Consider the following 22,018-nt stretch of genomic DNA (forward strand, 5'->3'; position numbering starts at 1 on the left):
GCGCAGCGGTCTAAGGCACTGCATCTCAGTGCTAGAGACGTCACTACAGACCCTGGTTCGATTCCAGGCTGTATCACAACCGGCCGTGATTGGGAGTCTCATAGGGCAGCGCACAATTGGCCCAGCGTCGCCTGGGTTAGGGTTTAGGCGGGGAAGGCCCTCATTGTAAATAAGAATTTGTCTTAACTGACTTGTCTAGTTAAATAAGATATTAGAGATGAATTGGGGACCGGGTTTGGGTCATTTTGGAATTTCAATTCAATCCAGGAATTAAAATTCGAATTTGAATTGTTCACACCCCATAGGTAACATAATTGAATTTGAAAGAAGTAGAATTCATTTCAAACCAATTCAAAGAAATTCAACTGAGACATGAAACGTACATTAGGTACATTCTCACGAAAATGGATGGCTCATACAGACGGTGAGTCACGTTGCTGTGGCTTGCTATATAAAGCAGGCAGATGGGCATCGAGGCATTCAGTTACTGTATATTGAACGTTATAATGGGCAAAATGAGTGACCTAAGCAACTTTGAGCTTGGTATGATCGTCGGTGCCAGGCGCGCCAGATTCAGTATCTCAGAAACTGACGCCCTCCTAGGCTTTTTTTAGATCCTTGTCATGGATGGGCTATTGCCACACCACTCTTATCAGCTAAAAACAAGAAGAAACGGCTCCAGTGGGCACGCAATCACCAACACTGGACATTTTTACATTTTAGTCATTTAGCAGACACTCTTATCCAGAGCGACTTACAGTAGTGAATGCATACATTTCATACAATTTCATACATATCATCCTTTTTTTATTTTTTCTGTGCTGGCCCCCTGTGGGAATCGAACCCACAACCCTGGTGTTGCAAACACCATGCTCTACCAACTGAGCTACAGGGAAGGCTGTAGCTCAGTTGGTAGCTAAAAATGATCTGGAACATGATATCGAGTTCAGTTTACTTGAGTGGCCTGCGCAGTCCCCTGACCTTAACCCAATAGAGCATGTTTGGGATGAGATGGAACGGGCTGTTCGAAACAGGAATGTACCGCCGTCAAATCTGCAGCAACTGCGTGATGCCAACTTGTCAGCATGGACCAACATCCCTGTGGAATGTTTAAGAGTCCTTGTAAAATTCCACTGAAGAATTCAGGCTGTTCTGAAGGCAAAGGGGGGTCCAACCCGGTTCTAGATGGGTGTACCTAATAAACTGGCCAAGTGAGTATATACTGTAGCTATATGAGTCTCATTCCTTTGACATATATTTAGCCAAAAGCATCTGCCACCTCAAAGTAAAAACCAAATACAATTTCAAAAATTAGCTTGATTATAACTCAAAGATGTCAAACAGTATTTTGTTGGTATTTTTGTAATTAGATGTTAGGTTGTTCCATTCCATTCTCGAGTGTTTGATCTAATGCATTCTTGGATATGTATGTTTTGTTTAATATTTAATAACATTATTATATTATAGAATTATTATAGAAAACCTAAAAAAATTATCAAACAATATTTACAGACCACTATAATTACTTGAAACTCTATTAAATGTTTCAAGAAAATAAAAAAAATTGTATTGCTTACCATACATTATATACAAAATAAACATGTGCTTAATGATTTATGGAAGAAATTATCCATTTGAATTTCAAGGAATTTCATCAAATTAAATTCTACTTCTTTCATTCATTATGGGCAATAGGGTGTGTTGAACAGGGTTTGCTGACAAAACAGTCAGTTCCCTGTGTGGAAATAACATCTCTCATATCATAAGCACGTTTTTTTATCTACAATCCATGCAAAAATAAAGACAGTCCTATAAACTCAACCTGATCAGGCCCTACACCCAAACGAGGGCTCTGCGCTCATCCACCTCTGGCCTGCTGGCCCCCCTACCTCTGAGGAAGCACAGTTCCCGCACAGCCCAGTCAAAACTGTTCGCTGCTCTGGCACCCCAATGGTGGAACAAGCTCCCTCACGACGCCAGGACAGCGGAGTCAATCACCACCTTCCGGAGACACCTGAAACCCCACCTCTTTAAGGAATACCTGGGATAGGATAAAGTAATCCTTCTAACCCCCCCCCCCCAAAAAAAGATTTAGATGCACTATTGTAAAGTGGTTGTTCCACTGTATATCATAAGGTGAATGCACCAATTTGTAAGTCGCTCTGGATAAGAGCGTCTGCTAAATGACTTAAATGTAAATGTAAAAATTCATATTCAATTCAACTTCTGCTTCCTGCACGGTGTGGCCAATTCAAATTCAAGAAATTGAATTGGCATTTTAGACCAGTTCAACTTAGAATCAACCTCAATTGGGGAGCATTGTTATGATAGGCAGCAGGGAAGCTAGAATAAGGGTTGATGCAATTAACAAAAGTTTACTTGGCAATGGGTCTCAGAAAACAGATGGGAGGAGGGTTCATCCAGTCTCAAATTAACTTTGGCAACCTCTGTCTGAAGCCTTTCCCATTTGAGTAGAAGGTAACAGTGGGTCCATACAGGAACCAAGATCATAATACTGGATAATGCTGCATATTAAACTTCACTATGATGAGAAAAACGCAAATGAAAGGAATCATCCAAACAACATGAACAAAGTATCAAACAGATGCAGACAGATGAGGGTGGGGAGCTACAGTAATATGTTCAGCTGTCCTCTTGCCAGAATTGCATTTCATTCCTTAAGGCCAGGTGTCCCTGGTGTGAAATGATTATGGGCAATAGGGTGTGTTGAACAGGGTTTGCTGACAAAACAGTCAGTTCACTGTGTGGAAATAACATCTCTCATATCATACGCAATTTTTTTTTATCTACAATCCATGCAAAAATAAAGACAGTCCTATAAACTCAACCTGAACTCCCTATACAGTCTGTAGTATTGTGTCTCTTTGTCATGCCTTTTATCTGTGAATAAAACCCATGCATTTCTGTTGAATGTTTTTGACCGCCATATGGAATGAAGAAATAAAGTAAAAGTAAAGTATTTTGAATTCCATAAAGGTATCAGAAAATGTATATTTAAACAGATCCATATCGTTCAATATTTCTGAGGAAAAAGATGAGCTTGAGTTTCCCATATAAGTATTGCAAACACGTATTTAATTCACATAGCCTCGATGTTGCAAAGCTGGATTACTTCTCACTGTTCCAGACCAAAGAGAAATCAACTCCCTTGATATTCTACAGAAGGGAGACAAATCTGACAATACAATCCATCTGGCTTTAGTTTCTGTGAGGCAGATTGTTGTTATTCAGAGTTTTATCAGGACAATGAACGGGTCTTAATTTTTTGCACACTCAGACAGAATAGCAAAATCTGAATTCATGATGACACAGAGGAATTGAGTCAGTCACTGGCTGTGTCCATTCCCCAAACGCACTCACCAGTCACATTATAATGGCAATGCCACTTTCTTGCAATGAAACATGTATGAATGTTGAACAAGGTTTATATTTCTCTGTGAATGTTTTTTAAAGTATTATGTAACTAATCAGAAGGCATTATACTATATCGGTCTCTATATCAAATCTGTAATTACACAATATTATCTGCACGGAGCCATAAGCAATTGTGCCATGCTTGGAATATCAAGGCAAGTTTTAGCTGCAGTTTGGATGAGCTGCACCCAAGTGGGGTGTGTAGTCTATGTTCAGGAGTCCCTAAATTCTACCCACTAAACAATCATTCTGATGTAACTTTGTCTACAAAACATAGTATTTTGACAGATTTTGATACATGATTATTATGGAGACAATCCAAAACCAGAGATTAAAGTATTTAGTTTAAATAGACTTAATAGAGATTTGAGAAGAAAACAGTTATTATCAGACTTACCATCTGTTTCAATATGGTAAGCAATAATGTTAAGTATAAAAAGTAGGTCATATTGACTGTAAAATGTTGTCAATATGGCCCTGGGTGTGATATAACAGAGAACAGTCTACATTGGGCTTTCCATGAATATCAGAATACCATCTACTGTCAACTCTCCTTTCCTTTATTTGTACCTATTTTATATAGACAGGTACAGGCAGGCATACATGCTCATTTAGCATTTGCCAACCAACCACTTGATGGTGCAAGTGTAACTCATATCACAGCCTTGACACTACGCTATACATATACTGTGTGTGAGTGAGTGAGTGAGTGAGTGAGTGAGTGAAAGAGCGAGAGAGAGAGAAAGAAAGAGAGAGAGAGCATGTGAACGGTTTGAAGGGGGGCTGATTGCCACAAAACTGATAGGCAGAGCAATCGCAAACCATAAACTGTGTTACAGTTCAGCAGACAATGTTTCTTCGATTTTGTACCATGCTTTCATTGGTCCTCCTAGGATTTGGCGTTGCCTTTTCGCTGGGACAGAATTACACAGAACCTCTTGTTTTGGAGGGAAAGTGTCTGGTGGTTTGTGATGCGAACCCGTCTGCAGAGGGAGCGTTGACCCCTTCCTTTGGGATATCTGTCCGGGCAAGCGGTGCTAAAGTGGCTTTCTCTGCACTCAGGGGAACGAACCACGAACCTTCTGATATGAGCAATACGTCTCCGACCATCTACTTTGACAAGGTTCGAGATTATTTACGTCTTTCATGATTTGTGTCTTTTCATAGGCTAATATTGACAATGTATGTTTGTGCTCTTTAGGACGTTTGATGTTTTTCTCATTGCAGGTATTAGTGAACATTGGCAACCATTTCAAGCTGCAAGCGAGTGTATTTCAAGCACCAAGAAGAGGCATTTACAGTTTTAGCTTCCATGTGGTGAAGGTTTACAACCGACAGACTATACAGGTAAGTGTATAGGGAGGTCCATATTGTGATGCAATTGAATTGTGCTTTTCATGTCTTTATCATACCTATTGCATAACACTCTGCAGGTAAACTTGATGCACAACGAATACCCTATAATATCAGCTTTCGCCGGGGACCATGATGTCACTAGAGAGGCTGCGAGCAATTCAGTCCTTCTGCACCTGGAACGGGAGGACAAACTCTACTTGAAGCTTGAGAGGGGGGATCTAATGGGTGGATGGAGGTACTCAACATTTTCTGGATTCTTGGTGTTTCCTCTCTAATCACAACTCTCAAATCAAGTGACTCTTTTTTATTTTCTTCAAGGACGTTGGCCACCCATCTTTGTATTTAAATTATGAAGAAATGTATAACTGACTGTGAGATAAAGTAGGCTATTTTGGTAATTTATGACGACATTATTCCATGCTATGAGGTTGGGATTTGTATTGCTGAATGTGACTGATTGTTGGTATGATATTATATAAACTGCGAAGAGTAGCCTATGCAAGCGTTTGTCAGTTGCGCCCATTCAGTAGCTATCCATGGTCCTGAAACCGTAGATACACCGTAGCTGTCCGTTGAAACCACAAAACGCATCTCAAGCGTACAGAGCCAATAGGTGGCAATTGAGTGTTGGCTCCAGTGTCAACGTTGTTGCAGTAGTGCCATTGAAATATTGTAATCAAATAACATTTTCCAAAGGTGTGCAAATGTAGGCTAGCTGGCATTTGGACCTATATTGCACATTGATACAGTGTTAATTTTGGCACTTTTTAAAAGGTTTAGTCTAGTCTTAGTCACTTTGTAATAACATCCAAATCAAATCAAATGTTATTGGTCACATACACGTTTTTAGCAGTTGTTATCGCAGGTGTAGTGAAATGCTCGCGCTAGTTCTGACAGTGCAACATTAAGTCACATTTGTGTCATTTGAATAATGATTAAGTCTAGTCATTGTCAAACAGTGCGCCATTTTAGTAAACTAAATTCCCTTTAATTTCAGTCACATTTTAGTCACATCACATTTGTATTGTCTCATTAACCCATAGTAAACATAAATCACTGACTCCCATGTGCACAAACATACATAGCCTTGTCCTACCAACATATTTTTCTGCATAACACATCACATTTCCTTCCAAACAGCAGAAAAATGACAAACATATATTTTACATTTTAGTCATTTAGCAGACGCTCTTATCCAGAGCGACTTACAGTAGTGAATACATACATTTGTTTGAGTTTATTTTATTTTTACAGGGACAGTGCACATTTATCAACGTTTCAGTAAAAGTGCCGGTTTTAGCCAGCCGGCTAATTTTCAACCGCAGTCCCTGGGCAGGTTATTAAAAACAATTACAATATAGACAATCATAGAACAGTGAGCACACGCAGAGTAACATAGGACAAGCAAGACATAGCATACAGACAGAGCAACATAGGACAAGCAAGATGTAGCATACAGACAGAGCAACATAGAACAAAAAGCAACAAGACAAAATCCATAAAAACAACAAAGTGTTTCCACACCTCACAAGCTACAGACAACAGACAACATGGAAAGCAGCAATAAACAGCTAGGGATTATGTTCACAAATCTAATTTCATTTTCATTTCATGCATTTTTTATTTTTATTTATATTTTGTACTGGCCCCCGTGGGAATCGAACCCACAACCCTGGCGTTGCACACACCATGCTCTACCAACTGAGCCATATAATATATAAGGATTATCTGGCCATGTAAATCATCTGGCCATTCCTAATTCAGCCTACATATAGGCAAAGTAGTATGGGTCGCACCTCAGTCACTGGGCCGAGTCAGTGCCATTGTAATCAACGTTCCACAGACGTCGCAGCCACATTGGTGTCCAAAAGTAGAACGGGGGCTAATGACTTTGAACGGGAGCTAATTCATGTTTTGCCCAGTGATGCAGTCGAGTCACTAAAACTCAAGTCCGAACTGAGTACCAAGTCCCCTGTGCTCGAGTCCAAGTCTGAGTCACCAATGTTGGTCGAGTAACGAATGGAGTCACGAGTCCTTATGACTGATGTTCGAGTCCAAGTGCTCAAGTCTGAGACAGTGGGTCCACATTAACTCCAAATAAAGTTATTTACCCAGTCAGATATAGTGTAGTGGCAAAATAAATGTAGTCAATAAATTGCTTGCTATCCATTTTGCTTTTTTTCTGTGCCACCAAATGTGTGCATATATGCTACTGGTAACGTTAATGTTACCAGGGTCACGTTCAGTTGCAAAACTTTCTCGAACATTGGAGACAGTCCCAGTCGGGTATTCACGTAGTAATAATAAGGAATTCCTTTGACCCACGACAACAAATTGGGGAAAACCAACATTCTTTCCTATTGACACATTGTATACAGAAATAACAAAACATGCCGAAAAGCTGCTGTGATGTTTTATGTAGCCTGGTGAAAAGTCCTGACCTACGGTTCGTAATGCTCCCAAGTAGGGAAATAGAGCCCGTGAGAAGATTCATCTTTACACATGTTGTACTTTTATTAAATGTCATTTTGTAATTGACTAAAACAAGCAGACTAACAATAAAATTGCGTCTGAAAAAGGTCAAGTTTTTGCTGTGAGCTAATGGGGAAACCTAGGTAACCTGTTCGTTTTTCCCACAGACAGGTAGGCCGCACTGTAACGGGGTGCATACTGGCGGCAGAGAAGTCAAGCGCAGGAGAGCGAAAACTGATTTACAACGGTGTTGTTTAATAAACATAAAACCACCGTAAACAGAACAATAAATGAATGGGTCAAACAAAACCCGGTATCCACCAGCAAAACGTACACAAGCACTACAAGAAACAATTCCGGACAAGGACATGGGGGGAACAGAGGGTTAAATACGCAACATGTAATTGATGGAATTGAAACCAGGTGTGAGGGAAGACATGACAAAACCAATGGAAAATGAAAGGTGGATCGGCGATGGCTAGAAGGACTTCGACCACCGAACGCTGCCCGAACTAGGAGAGGGACCGACTTCGGCGAAAGTCCTGACACGCACAGTTATATCTAATAAGGAGCGGGTCTATATAAATCCCATGAATAGAGCCAACGTCCATTGTTCAACATGTCAGAGAGGCATGTTTGTTCTACATAGCATATTTCTGTCCGAGCTTTCCAAAAATGTGGTCCTGTTGAACCGCCCCATGTTGTCAGCTATTCATAGGTGTCACCTCAGTCACTCGGTCGCTTCATGCGGTTATGAACGTTCTCAGGCCGCCCTCTATTGGCGTCGCCAGAATGGTGCCCTAAAGTCGTGGTAAACCCAGTCATTCTGGATGAATGGTCTGGTCTGCAAGTAGAATAGTTTTAGAATGGCCTGCGATATGCTTTATGAATGTAAAATGCGGTTGCTAATGCTGTTGTTTTTAATTTCATAAAGTAGCTTGTGTTTCTTAACCAGGCAAATGGTAGTTAATTAACTAGAAGGCTGGTGGTGACTGGTTAACTACGGGGAAGCAAGAGTGTATAAACCGAAGCAGAGCCTGAGCACAACCTGTATGCTTCTCTGCCCACACTCATTGCTCGCTCCCCTGCAGTTCACATGGTGATGCAGGGTGTAGCAGCAATCCTTCCCACTGCTGAACTGAGCTGCGAACTGCTACTATTAATTCTGCTTACCACTGAAAAGCTCTCAATCTCTCCCAGATAATTTAGTCTCGTCTTAGTTAACTGAAATGAATGTTTATTTTTATTTTAGTCTCATCAATTGACACTGAAAAATAGATGTTTGAGGAATATTTTAGTCACTATTTTTGTTGACGAAATTAACACTGCATTGATATATGTACTGGACAATTTAACCTCTAAATAAAGACAAGTGACTAGAACCTCTGTGTGTGTGTGTGTGTGTGTGTGTGTGTGTGTGTGTGTGTGTGTGAATATGCACCAGTTAGACCTCAGAACTGCTGGAGTGTGACTGCTAAATTGTGTAACTCTTTGTTTTTACATTTTAGTCATTTAGCAGACGTTCTTATCCAAGAGTGACAATGCAATAAATGCATTCATCTTAAGATAACTAGGTGAGACAACCACATATCACAGTCCTAGTAAGTACATTTTCCCTCAATAAACAAGTTATCAGCAAAGTTAGTGCTAGTAGGAAAAGAAAAGTGCAGGTTGTTGTTTTGTAATATAAAAAATATAAAAAATTGGGGGGGGGGGGTTTATTTAGGATACCATTTTTCTGATGTTAGTGCTGTAATTGGATTTTTCAATGACTCTATGCAAATGTGTTTTTCAACAGGACAATGACCCAACACACCTCCAGGCTGTGTAAGGGCTATTTGATCAAGAAGGAGAGTGATAGAGTGCTGCATCAGATGACCTGGCCTCCACAATCGCCCGACCTCAACCCAATTGAGATGGTTTGGGATGAGTTGGACCGCAGAGTGAAGGAAAAGCAGCCAACAAGTGATCAGCATATGTGGGAACTCCTTCAAGACTGTTGGAAAAGCATTCCAGGTGAAGCTGGTTGAGAGAATGCCAAGAGTGTGCAAAGCTGTCATCAAAGCAAAGGGTGGCTACTTTGAAGAATCTAAAATATATTTTGATTTGTTTAACACTTTTTTGGTTAATACATGATTCCATATGTGTTATTTAATAGTTTTGATGTCTTCACTATTATTCTACAATATAGAAAACTGTAAAAAATAAAGATCAGGACCTCAGACTGGGGCGACGGTTCACCTTCCAATAGGACAACGACCCTAAGCACACATCCAAGACAACGCATGAGTGGCTTTGGGACAAGTCTCTGAATGTCCTGTGTTAACCCGATCGAACATCTCTGGAGAGACCTGTAAATAGCTGTGCAGCAACGCTCCACATCCAACTTGACAGAGCTTGATAGGATCTGCAGAGAATAATGGGGGAAACTCCCCAAATACAAGTGTATTTGGGGAGCTTGTAGCGTCATACCCAAGATGACTCGAGGCTGTAATTGCTGCAAAAGGTGCTTCAACAAAGTACTGAGTAAAGGCTCTGATTACTTATGTAAATGTAATATTTCATTTTTTTTAAATATAAATGAGCAAAAATGCCTAAAAAACAGCTTTGCTTTGTCATTATGGGGTATTGTGTGTAGATTGATGAGGGAAAAAAATTATTTAATCCATTTTAGAGTAAGACTGTAACCTAACAAAAAGCGGAAAAAGTCAAGGGATCTGAATACTTCCCAAAAGCACTGTACATAGTTTTCATTTCACCTATCTATACCTAACTGTGACATGTGTATCATTTACCTTGACATTTTAACCCCCCCCCCCTCTCTCGCGCTATGTCTCTGTCTCTCGCTTTTCCATGGGGATACTGTATCCATCTTATCCCAGCAGCAGTCACGTCTGGTGAGCTGCACCACTGTGGGATTTACTTAAGATACTATTTTTCTGTAATTGGATATGTCAATGACTGTATGCAAATGCTTTTTTTTTTGTGTGTGTACTGTATTTCGTTTTGGGTGTAAGTGTGTGTTAGACTAGAGAGAGAGAAACAGAGAGAGAGAGAGTATACATAGTTTTCATTATACCTATCTATACCTAACTGTGATATGTGTATCATTTACCTTCACATTATAACCGCCCCCCCCCCCCCCCCCCTCTTTCTCATCCATGGGGATACTGTATTAATCTTATCCCAGCAGCAATCACGTCTGATGAGCGTGCAACCCTGTGCCTTCAGAATAAAGTACTCAGATCAACAGCTCCTCAGCGTATGAGCACGGCTGTAGCCTTTTGATGTCTGGCCTCTGCATAGGAGGTCACACAGAGCAGTGGAATGCCCAAGGACAACATCAATCTGCTCTGTGCGACACCTGGCATGTAAAAGTCTGTAATCATACCTCTCTCTAGTCCTGTTTCAACCTGATTTTAACATGGGTCCTTTGTCCTGATCTTATCTACATTCTGTTTGTGCCAACATTTCCAGAAATGTGTCCACAGATGGTATTTAAATGTGTCTGTTATCAATCTGTCCACTGTCTGCATTGTGACCAGATTTCCTGGTCCCTTCCTTTATGCAAAGTATTTCACAGCTATTCTTGCAATAACTAAATAAATATTATTTTGTAAGACACATATTGATGTAATCAGTTAATTGTGCCACTTGTCAATGATTTTATAGGGTGGAATAATTATGATTTAAATGGTATCTCTGTCCAGATCTGTCTACACTTGTAAGATATCCAGACACAATGCGTGTCTGACTACCTCCGGAGGTGGGCAGAATGAGCTGTCTTTTGATTGTCTACACCTGTCTAAAAATGTGGGCAATATCAGAATGTGGACAAAATCAGTACAAAGGATGCAAGTTACAACCAGGTATAAACGGGGCTTCTGAAACACCAATTTTGATCTTTTGCCCAAGTATTGGCAAAATAGCTGATCTGATTGGGCAAAAGACCAATTAGTGTAAAGATCTAAGAATTGGGTTGACTTTGTAAACGCAGCCCACCTGGCACACAGAATGCTGTTTTTTCTCTTAAATGAAAAGTAACTGCATGGTTTAAAAAAAATGTATCATAGGCTGCGTTTACACAGGTTGCCCAATTCTGATCTTTTCCCCAATTATTGGCAAAAGCGTTGATCTGATTGGTCAAAAGACCAAATAGTATGAAATATCAGAATTAGGCTGCCTGTGTAAACACAGCCATAGACATACGCATGAATATAGCTTTTCTAGCAGCGCTAGTTGAATGGCAACCTACGCAGGCAGCCCAATTCTGATAATTTTTCAACTAATTGGTCTTTTGACCAATCATATCTGATGTTTTCACGTCTTTTTCAGAGCTGATCTGATTGGTCAAAAGACCAATTAGTGAGAAAAACAAATCAGGTTTGGGCTGCCTCTGTAAACACAGCCGTAGTTCTTGGCAATAATTGACCAAAACAACAGCATATGCTAGAGTTATTGCTTGTTGGGAACATGCTAACATTGCATTTCTTCTAGGTGATCTATAGTTGTTCCAGTGTGTTAATGAAAGACTAGTCTATCACTGCCACTTAATCACCACATGGTTTATGTTACTTCAATGAGTCATTTAGATTATGCTTAAATTGCATTCTGCTTCCATAACTTGTGTTATTTTTTTTGATTACCCCAGTTGAATTATGTTCTCCCATCTGCTTCTCACACACTATTTCATTCTGAAAACACTTAAATCAGTTTATGCAAAAATATGTTTTTTTTTGTGTATAGATTTATATACCAAAATATGTGGACACCCCTTCAAATTAGTAGATTCGGCTATTTCAGCCACACCCGTTGCTGGCAGGTGTATAAAATCAAGCACACAGCCATGCAATCTCCATAGACAAACATTAGCAGTAGAATGGGCGGCAGGTAGCCTAGTGGTTAGAGTGTTGTACCAGTAACCAAAAGGTTGCTAGATTGAATCCCCAAATGTGTTTTTCAACAGGACAATGACCTAACACACCTCCAGGCTGTGTAAGGGCTATTTGACCAAGTAGGAGAGTGATTGAGTGCTGCATCAGATGACCTGGCCTCCACAATCACCTGACCTCAACCCAAATGAGATGGTTTGGGATGAGTTGGACTGCGGACTGAAGGAAAAGCAGCCAACATGACTGTTGGAAAACCATTCCAGGTGAAGCAGGTTGAGAGAATGCCAAGAGTGTGCAAAGCTGTCAAAAAGGCAAAGGGTGGCTACTTTGAAGAATCTAACATTTTTTATATTTTGATTTGTTTAACATTTTTTGGATACTACATGATTCCATGTGTTCTTTCATAGTTTTGATGTCTTCACTATTATTCTACAATGTAGAAAATAGTAAAAACAAACTTTTGACTGGTACTGTATATATACAGTTGAAGTCGAAAGTTTACATATACCTTAGCCAAATACATTTAAACTAAGTTTCACAATTCCTGACATTTAATCCTAGTAAAAATTCCCTGTCTTAGGTCAGTTAGGACCACCACTTTATTTTAAGAATGGGAAATGTCAGAATAATAGATGAGAGAAATATTTCTTTCAGCTTTTATTTCTTTCATCACATTCCCTGTGGGTCAGAGGTTTACATACACTCAATTAGTATTTGGTAGCATTGCCTTTAAATTGTTTAACTTGGGTGAAACGTTTCGGGTAGCCTTCCACAAGCTTCCCACAATAAGTTGGGTGGATTTTGGCCCATTCCTCCTGACAGAGCTGATGTAACTGAGTCAGGTTTGTTGGCTTCCTTGCTCGCACACGCTTTTCCAGTTCTGCCCACAAATGTTCTGTAGGATTGAGGTCAGGGCTTTGTGATGGCCACTCCAATACCTTGACTTCATTGTCCTTAAGCCATTTTGCCAAAACTTTGGAAGTATGCTTGGGGTCATTGTCCATTTGGAAGACCCATTTGCGACCAAGCTTTAACTTCCTAACTGATGTCTTAAGATGTTGCTTAAATCTATCCACACAATTCTCCTTCCTCATGATGCCATCTATTTTGTGAAGTGCACCAGTCTCTCCTGCAGCAAAGCACCCCCACAACATGATGCTGCCACCCCCGTGCTTCACGGTTGGGATGGTGTTCTTCGGCTTGCAAGCCTCCCCCTTTTTCCTCCAAACACAACGATGGTCATATTGGCCAAATAGTTATCTTTTTGTTTCATCAGACCAGAGGCCATTTCTCCAAAAAGTACGATCTTTGTCCCTATATGCAGTTGGAAACCGTAGTCTGGCTTTTTTATGGTGGTTTTGGAGCAGTGGCTTCTTCCTTACTGAGCAGCCTTTCAGGTTATGTCGATCTAGGACTCGTTTTACTGTGGATATAGATAGTTTTGTACCTCTTTCCTCCAGCATCTTCACAAGGTCCTTTGTTGCTGTTCTGGGATTGATTTGCACTTTTCGCACCAAAGTACGTTCATCTCTAAGAGACAGAACGCGTCTCCTTCCTGAGCGGTATGACGTCTGCGTGGTCCCACGGTGTTTATACTTGCGTACTATTGTTTGTACAGATGAACGTGGTACCTTCAGGCGTTTGGAAATTGCTCCCAAGGAAGAACCAGACTTGTGGAGGTCTACAATTTTTTTTCTGATGTCCTTTGATTTTCCCATGATGTCAAGCAAAGAGGCACTGAGTTTGAAGGTTGGTCTTGAAATTCATCCACAGGTATTCCTCCAATTGACCAAATGATGTCAATTAGCCTATCAGAGGCTTCTAAAGCCATGACATAATTTTCTGGAAATTTCCAAACTGTTTAAAGGCACAGTCAACTTAGTGTACGTAAACTTCTGACCAATTGTAATTGTGATACAGTGAATTATAAGTGAAATAATCTGTCTGTAAACAATTGTTGGAAAAATTACTTGTGTCATGCACAAAGTAGATGTCCTAACTGACTTGCCAAAACTATAGTTTGTTAACAAGAATTTTGCGGAGTGGTTGAAAAATTAGTTTTAATGACTCCAACCTAAGTATATGTAAACTTCCGACTTCAACTGTATATGGATTTTCTTTGAAGTTACCCTAATGAATTAAAAAATCCTACCATTCTTTTACATTTTTAGATATTCACACAAACACAGGGATGGGTAGATTACTTTCTAAATGTAATCTCTTACAGTTACTAATTACCTGTCCAAAATTGTAATCAGTAACATAACTTTTGGATTACCCCAAACTCAGTAACGTAATCTGATTACATTACGTTACTTTTAGATTACTTTCCCCTTGAGGCATTAGAAGAAGACAAAAATGTATGTTACCAATTGAACGACATCTATTGCAGGATAAATCAATGTTAAAGTTTACATAGCAGGCTAAATACGGATGTTATATTTTACTTTATGGGTTGGTAATGTAGGTTTCTTCTAACCCATCACTTTCTACTACATATAATAATACAATTAAATTATATATTTTCATTAAAAACCAAAGTTTAGCAGAATTCCAGCCATTCCAATAAATGTTATACCCTTTGATCTTCCAGAATAGGACTTGGAAATATGGAAGTATAGATTATCCATATTGTTTAACCTGAGCATGACCCCAAAACTAAGGACTTATTAGCCAGCCCTACTCTGTTGTTTATGATTTTGTTGTCATGGAGGACTGATTGGGCTCATTGATTCGAGTTGAAAAAGAAATGCTGCGCTCATGGAATGGCATGCTTTGAGCATTACTGAAATGTGCTATTTACATGTGAAAAAATGAATTCCATATGCTGCATTTACTATAAGCCTATTGTTCACCTTTTTGTTGGTCACACTTTGATATCTTTATAAATCCACAAATGAAACAATTACAAAACGGTCGCCCCGCCTCTGTTTTGGTAAAAAGCTGAGGGACGGGCCTGGAGAAATGTAACCACTCTCAGATTTATGGATGCAAGGACTGACCATCCATGATATAAAAATATTGTTTTAAACATGTTATAACATTTACAATGTTTCACAAACATTGGAATAAAACAAGCTTATATGTTGGGTTCTCATGGAGTGTGACAGTTGAACTAAGATCATGAGGCATTTCTAAGTTATATTCTTCAAGAATCAATGGATATATATATATATATATATATATATATATATAATTTAGAAGTCCAAAAATGGATGTAGCAACTACAGATTGCCCCTTTAAGTCTATCAAAAGTGTGCGAGTTTGAGCATGTGTCCATTAGGCCTATGATTTTTTTTTTTATCAGCATGAATTAGATTGAGCATTAAAAGCCCCACTTTTATTCCATAGGCTGGGATCCACACTATGAAGCTGTTGCAAGAATGCATTTTTCACTGGTTTCAAAAACAATGATTGATAGGCAGCTTAAACTTCTTGAATTCAACCATTATTTGGTTCAAATACACATTTAGATTTGTGAACAGCCATCCACAACAACCACAATAAGGAAGGCGCAAATAGCTGAGAGAGCAGCAGTGTGATTCACATCAATGCGTTATGTAGATATCAATAATAAGTGATATCCGTATCGCCGTAGACTACACCACTGCTGTCATCCTTACCTCCAAGCGTTTATTCAAATTGGATAATCTTTGGATGCCAAAAGTACTCGCACCATTGGAAGAATTAGCTTGGACTGTAGCCTACAAAAGCCTAGTCCTGCTCTTTTCACGCAATCCATCAAACACATTTGGTGTGTCATCATAGTGGTCTCTTGACTTGTGGTCAGACTCGCTCAGCCTTTTTTCAATGCTGATTTGAATGTCATTGAGAAAACAGAGAAGTGTCAAAGATTTTTTTTTCACGCAAACATCCTTTCTGAATTTAAAACTAATCCTCGAAGTAATCATCTAGTTTTTCAAAAGTATCTGTAATCTGATTACAATATTTTAGCTGGTAACATAACGGATTAGTTACCGTTTTTTTGTTATGCCTTACGTGTAACAGATTACATGTAATCCGTTACTCCCCAACCCTGCACGTACATTATACAAAATGAACATCTACATTGACAGTTAGCATTATTATTGGGAGACCGTTTCCATTCATTATTCAGTTGTCTATGTGTGGATAGGTCTATGAAAGAGGGATGGGGTTTTTCCCTGTGAGTGTGTTAGTTTTATTTTTGTGCTCTGTTAACTTCCTGCTGACGGTTAGGAAAATCTCTCCCTAATGGTTCACAGAGGCGGTGTGTAAATAATGAATAAGGGCATCTGTTCAAAGCTGTTATTTAATCTTTTCCTCATCCTGATTAACTCAATAGGCAGGCATGAGCTCTTCACATTGTTGTTCGTCAAGAGTAGTCTTTGGCAAAGGTTGTCTGAATTCATAATAAAAGTGGTATTTTAGAATGATCTATTGCACTCCTCCTTTTGGGGTGGTAAAATGTACATTTCTTTGCCATTATGATATTCATATTCTTCATTAGATCTTATTGAATGAATCCCAAGCCCATTTTCCCATGGCAACCTTGACATGAAGGTTGAATGGGCAAAATAATTTCCATATTTACCCACTAAGGACAGATTCAATCTTCATCCTGATTGTCAAACAAGATATCTGGCTACATCTGCATGTGTAGGCATCCAGCTCAAAGTAATCTCATACTTCAGTGAAGCTGTCAGTGGCTGTGCATGCATGGCGTTCCACTGTATTATCTGAAACTGTGCTGCATAAGAACCCCTCTAATGTGAAGAAGATACGTGCTGCACTGGATGAGAAGTCTTCTGGGGTTAGTGATGGCAGATGGCACTCAGAATAAAGTATCAATGTGACAAACTATTCTGCAGGACCAAGAACCCACTGCAAGTACAGTGATTACAGTGTGACTGTGAATCCTATGGGTGGTCTGATGGCAAATAAAACATACAATGATACCTCTACCATAAAAAGAAAATATGCTATTTTATTACATTTAGGATAATTTAGATTTGTCATTTCATTTATTATAAAATCATCTTATTTTATTATTTTATATATTTTACAAAATTCCATAAAATCCTTGAAAGTTTACAAAATTCTGGTTGTTTACTGGTAAACTTATAAAGTTATCAGTAATGTACCCTCCCTTTGCAACCCTAGTCATAGCGCATTAAGATAGCAGGCCACTCTGGTCTGATGGTTGGGGCAGCTGGCAGGGCTGAGGTTACTTTGCAGTCACCTGAGAGATACAGGATCCAGAGTCACATGTTGAGAAGAGGGGGGACCAGCTGGCAAAGAAGGTGTGGGATTAGGTTTCAATACCACTTTAACTGGAGGACAGTTCCTGGGTTGTAATCATTAGTTCAAACAGTTGCAAACAGAAAATTTGTTTCTATTGGATAAATTCAGGTAGGTCCCTCCCTTTTCGTTCCGTTTGTTTCTGTTTAAGAAACCTTTTGCAACAGAATTGTCGTAATGAATATGCCCCTGATCTCTGAAGACTGAGAAGCACTGGTTTTGTACCATTTTAAAAATCTATTGCATAATATTAAATTCATAGAGTAACATTTCCAAATGAAAACATTCGGTATAATGATTAAGAACAGACAGACTATGTTATCTGTGAATACAATTTATTAACAGTCATAAACACCCCTCCTTTAACTGCATTGAAGATGTGCAATAAATCGGTGTACAGCCTTTCAAAAGGGGGAGGGGGGGTGAGACATACCATAACAAGTATTCTACCATAGGTAGCATTTCATGACCTGGAAAGTAACAAGGTGAAGCATTTTTTTCCTTATACTTACAGTGACAGGCACAGTCAAGTTTAGGCTGCACAAACAAGCCATTATCTCGATATATGGTTATACAGTCAATAACGATTAGTTCTCCCAAATTACAGCATCAGATGTGTGGTACTTACATTTTCTTTCTCCATATACTCAATATAATTAACATGCAATGAGAAACCATCACTGAGGCAAAAGAAAAAACAACTTTACTAAAGACTGAGCAGAGAGAACTTTCAGGTATCAAAATCATACTAGCTAGTAGCTACAGTACTAACAAACTGGTTTAAAGTAAGACAACAAACCACATAGGACAACGCACAAATGTTGAGTGTAATGATTAGAAGTATTTGTGCTTTATATAACAAAACACTTGGTCCATCAAAACACAATTCACAGAAATAATCCAATGCAATTATTTTTATTTTATAGATTTGATTAAGGTTCAGCTTCAATCCTTTGCTTTGAGGTTGGGAGTATAACTATGCTCATATATATATATATAAATAATCAGTTGCTGGCATTGTCTGTTGAACATATCACTAGATAGGGTGACATTGTACTGTGTTACATATACTGAAATCAAATTCACAAAAAGTATTTGTAACAGCCAAGAAAAAGGGTAAAAAAAAATGTAAAAACGAGGACTAAGTCAATAAATCACTGATCTAAAATGTGCAAGAAAGTCCAATTGAGTTTCATTTAACCCCTTCAGTAGTGCTTTTCCTGCAAGTAATCTTTCATCTTGTTTGGCAAAGGCAACTTCTGGATAAGGTCGATCCGTGTGTACTGACGGATGACAAACCGACAGAGGTACTGCATGGAGCGCACCTGCATAAACCTTGAGATAGGGTTTGTCAGTCTGACAGGATACATTGCAGTCCCTGGTGTGCGAGATCGTGAATAGCAGAAGGCTCCACTCTCAGAATCTATGATAGAATGTTCAATGAGTTCCACTATTGATATGTGACCCTCCACATCTGGCTGTTCATAGAAACTGAAACTGCCATTGGAGTGTTCAATCCTGGTATGGAGAGTCTTACCCTGTGAACGAAAGCTCAAGCTCAAAAGATAACGATCGTCTGAGCTGTCTCGCACCAAGAATGACCCATCTGGCAGGCTGGCAAGTTTTTCCTCAGCTTCCCAACGCGTTATAGGACCCCAGTACCAACCCTGCTTGGCCAGTTTCTTTAGCTCTACTGTAAGGCTGGTTACAATCATGGGCCCGCTGTGCTGAACAGCATCATAAACCCTGCCAACGCCAGGGGCTGAATTGGGGTCAAAGTTGAGATGATGCAAAACTCTCTCTGCACCATGTGAGTGAGAAGAACCACCATATACTAGGAAACTCCTTCGGATGTGACTACCAGGTGGCAGAGATAGCAAGGGGGAGAGAGGAGGCTCTATTCTAGAGTCTTGAATCAAGGCACATTCAGCATCAGCGAGCAGTCGATTCACCGATGGGTCCATGAATATATCTGGTGACATCAGCTTCTCCTGGTCAATGGGCTCTTCATCTGCAAAAGGAGGGAATTGCTCAGGCTGAGGCATCTCATCCATTGGAGAGGAACTATCCAAACTTTCTGCAGGGTCAAGTTCATCATCTAAAGGCATTGCATAGTGAATATAGTCCTGAGATGCTAGTCCAATGATGGCAGGTACATTTTCATTGTCAATACCTAGATGCAAATCACCATTCTGAGGCTCAGTGTTCTCGGTTGAATCCTGAAAAGGCCTATCCCTCTGGGGTTCTGGGAATTCTTTCAGAATGCCATTCAGAGATGGGCTTGGGTCTGATGAGTGTATCATAGCTTTCACTTTCCCATCCATCCTAATGCATGTTTCCTCAGAATTTGCTGCCCTGAGGGCCCATGGCGTGGGGCTATAATGGTGACTATTAGATCTTAGATGGTGTTGTGATTTGACATCATTAAAGAATATGGGTGCTGAGGAGCACGAGAATGTGTCATCTTCACTGGTCACCGATGTGGAACTTTCCTTTATTTTATTTTTCTGCTTTGCCGAAAGCCTTCTTTTCAGTGATCCCATAAGACTCTCACCCTTGGAGCGGTTCTTAGGGCCTTTCTCCTCCTCATGATCAAAGTCGTTACGAACAAGTTCTTTGCTGTAACATTTTCCAAACACTGAATCTGTTGAGATGTCGGTAGCTGAATTTGGCTGTGGTACAATATCTTTTCCCTCCTCTCTGCTTTTTAGGTTGAATGACTTTCGTATCGTTTTCAGACAAATTTTCTTCATTGTGGAAGTCCCTCGGACGTGGGGAGGTTCATGGATGTATGGATGGCCACATAGGTTGTCCTCCAAAAGCTGTCATCCCTGAAAAAGATCAAACATATATTTTTCCATTCATTTATTCCACATCGAGGCAATACAAAGACGTCGAATTGAATACTGCAGTTTTATCAATCATGACTACCTTTCTACAGTATGTTTTTCAACTGCTGTCGATTGGTGAAGACGCCTGATAGATACAGCCTACTTCTAGTAAAAGCAAAGATACCGATAACTTCCCCTTTCATCTGTGGTAAAAGTCCTTGGAAGCTAACGTTAGCTTGCTAGCCAGCTGGTGGTCCACCCAAGAAACAAAGAGGACTAGCTAAGTTAGTTACCTTCTTTACTTCGATTCACTTTTGATATTACCCGTCATCCTCTTTTAAAAACTGTTTCCCTATGAAACTGCCAAGACCGATGCATTTTGAGACAAAAGTACTATAGCTACTGTTAGCTGCTAGCTTCTAGGCACGCAAGCTAACTAACGTTACTGTTGCAAGCTAACTGGATGTAGAGACCCCACACGAGACAAACGGAAAATAATACAAACTATGTCAAACTGGTTAGTTATCTACTTAAATATATTTATATTGTTGGTATATCCATTGCAGAACTGCTGTAGCAAGTTGCACATTTGTAACTAGGTACTCAACTAGCTACAACTTTTCAGTCTCCCTTCCTGTCGTTGTCCTTTGTTTACATGACGCTTGCATTGTGGGAAAATAGGTACTTCTTATTCGATGAGTTTCTAAACCCAGAGATGCAACATCGCGAGACTACCGGGAACGCTTGCGAAGCAGACCAGTCCGGGGTTTGAGGAAAATAATTGTATAACTAAGATAAACCACAGCCTGTCCTTTCCAATGGGATCAAATGAGTCATAGTGTGCAGAACAAGCAAAGAGGTGTGCAGAGCCAAATACAAGCTCGCGAGATCCTATTGGCGCGTTCTAGAAAATATATGCATATTTCTCAATTCGCTTATGCGACAAAGGCTAAAGTCTACAAAACTGTGTCCACTCTATTCGAAACAGATTGTAGTTTTGGGAAGGCCTGGCACGCTTCAGAATCATTTTGGTGACCTATCATGCCCTCTGATGAGTGCGACAGGAAGTATTAGACTCTAGTCACAAAAGGAAGTGGTTATTTCAGCATTAATAATTTTCAGAGACCCCTACTGTTCTCTCTACCCATCCCTCAATCCCCCATCCCACCGTGCTTTTCCTTCTTATGGCTTTTCCTTAAAAAAAAATACACTTTTTCTGTTTTAGTTTTTAAGAATGTAGGTACAGTAGTAATAATAAAGTAATAATACAATAATAATAATGATACATTTAAAAACAATTGTACTCTGGGCAAAAAAGAAAGTTCAAATATATAAGTCAACATGAGTGCATATCCATAATCACAGTAAACTGTTATAATAATAGAAAAAAATAAGAAAAAATACAATAAATGTATAATGATATAATCAACAAAACTATGACTGAATGTGCCTCCATGAAATATCCCCTCCCCAATAGGTCCCTTCGCCCTCAATAGGACACCCCAAGCACCTTCACCATCCCCATCAACCTCCCCCACCCCTCAACCACAAAACATAATAATGATAATAATAGAAATTAAAATAAAAAAGATATATACCAAGATATATATACACATACACACACATGTACAGTACATATACATAAACATATTCACAGCACATAATCAGCAAGACAGAGATGCTCTTCATCCGAGGGAATGCCTGCCCATTCTCAGATGTTAGATCATCCCAGATGATCACATGTCATTTACA

The 22,018-nt window shown here is 39.5% G+C and overlaps 2 protein-coding genes across 4 annotated transcripts; one reads left to right on the top strand and one right to left on the bottom strand.

Annotated features, from left to right (window-relative positions):
• The first annotated feature begins 4,263 nt into the window (after window positions 1-4,263).
• LOC115169247 (cerebellin-2-like) lies at window positions 4,264-7,624 on the top strand. Of its 2 annotated transcripts, XM_029724715.1 has the most exons (4): window positions 4,264-4,558; window positions 4,663-4,782; window positions 4,869-5,026; window positions 7,431-7,624. In XM_029724715.1, the coding sequence occupies exons 1-4, from the start codon at window positions 4,286-4,288 to the stop codon at window positions 7,519-7,521; spliced, it is 642 nt and encodes a 213-aa protein (XP_029580575.1). In that variant the 5' UTR covers window positions 4,264-4,285; the 3' UTR covers window positions 7,522-7,624. The 2 variants fall into 2 exon arrangements, with proteins under 2 accessions (XP_029580575.1, XP_029580576.1); XM_029724716.1 differs by lacking the exon at window positions 7,431-7,624 and having other exon boundaries at window positions 4,869-5,605.
• A 10,129-nt stretch (window positions 7,625-17,753) lies between these two features.
• LOC115169718 (suppressor of cytokine signaling 6) lies at window positions 17,754-20,949 on the bottom strand. 2 transcript variants are annotated; one of them, XM_029725620.1, is made up of 2 exons: window positions 20,560-20,949; window positions 17,754-20,266 (listed from the first exon to the last, which is right to left on the bottom strand). In XM_029725620.1, the coding sequence occupies exon 2, from the start codon at window positions 20,186-20,188 to the stop codon at window positions 18,641-18,643; it is 1,548 nt and encodes a 515-aa protein (XP_029581480.1). In that variant the 5' UTR covers window positions 20,189-20,266; window positions 20,560-20,949; the 3' UTR covers window positions 17,754-18,640. The 2 variants fall into 2 exon arrangements, with proteins under 2 accessions (XP_029581480.1, XP_029581479.1); XM_029725619.1 differs by having other exon boundaries at window positions 20,367-20,940.
• Between the last annotated feature and the right edge of the window lie 1,069 nt (window positions 20,950-22,018).

This window comes from Salmo trutta, chromosome 31 (assembly GCF_901001165.1).
Source record: "Salmo trutta chromosome 31, fSalTru1.1, whole genome shotgun sequence".
NCBI lineage: Eukaryota > Metazoa > Chordata > Actinopteri > Salmoniformes > Salmonidae > Salmo > Salmo trutta.

Bases quoted from the DNA above. Each gene is read 5' to 3' on its own strand.
- LOC115169247 (XM_029724715.1), top strand. From the start codon at position 4,286: ATGTTTCTTCGATTTTGTACCATGCTTTCATTGGTCCTCCTAGGATTT. The intron at 4,559-4,662 runs GTTCGAGATTAT...TTCTCATTGCAG, and splicing joins CGACCATCTACTTTGACAAG to GTATTAGTGAACATTGGCAA. The intron at 5,027-7,430 runs GTACTCAACATT...TTTTTCCCACAG, and splicing joins GATCTAATGGGTGGATGGAG to ACAGGTAGGCCGCACTGTAA.
- LOC115169718 (XM_029725620.1), bottom strand. From the start codon at position 20,188: ATGAAGAAAATTTGTCTGAAAACGATACGAAAGTCATTCAACCTAAAA.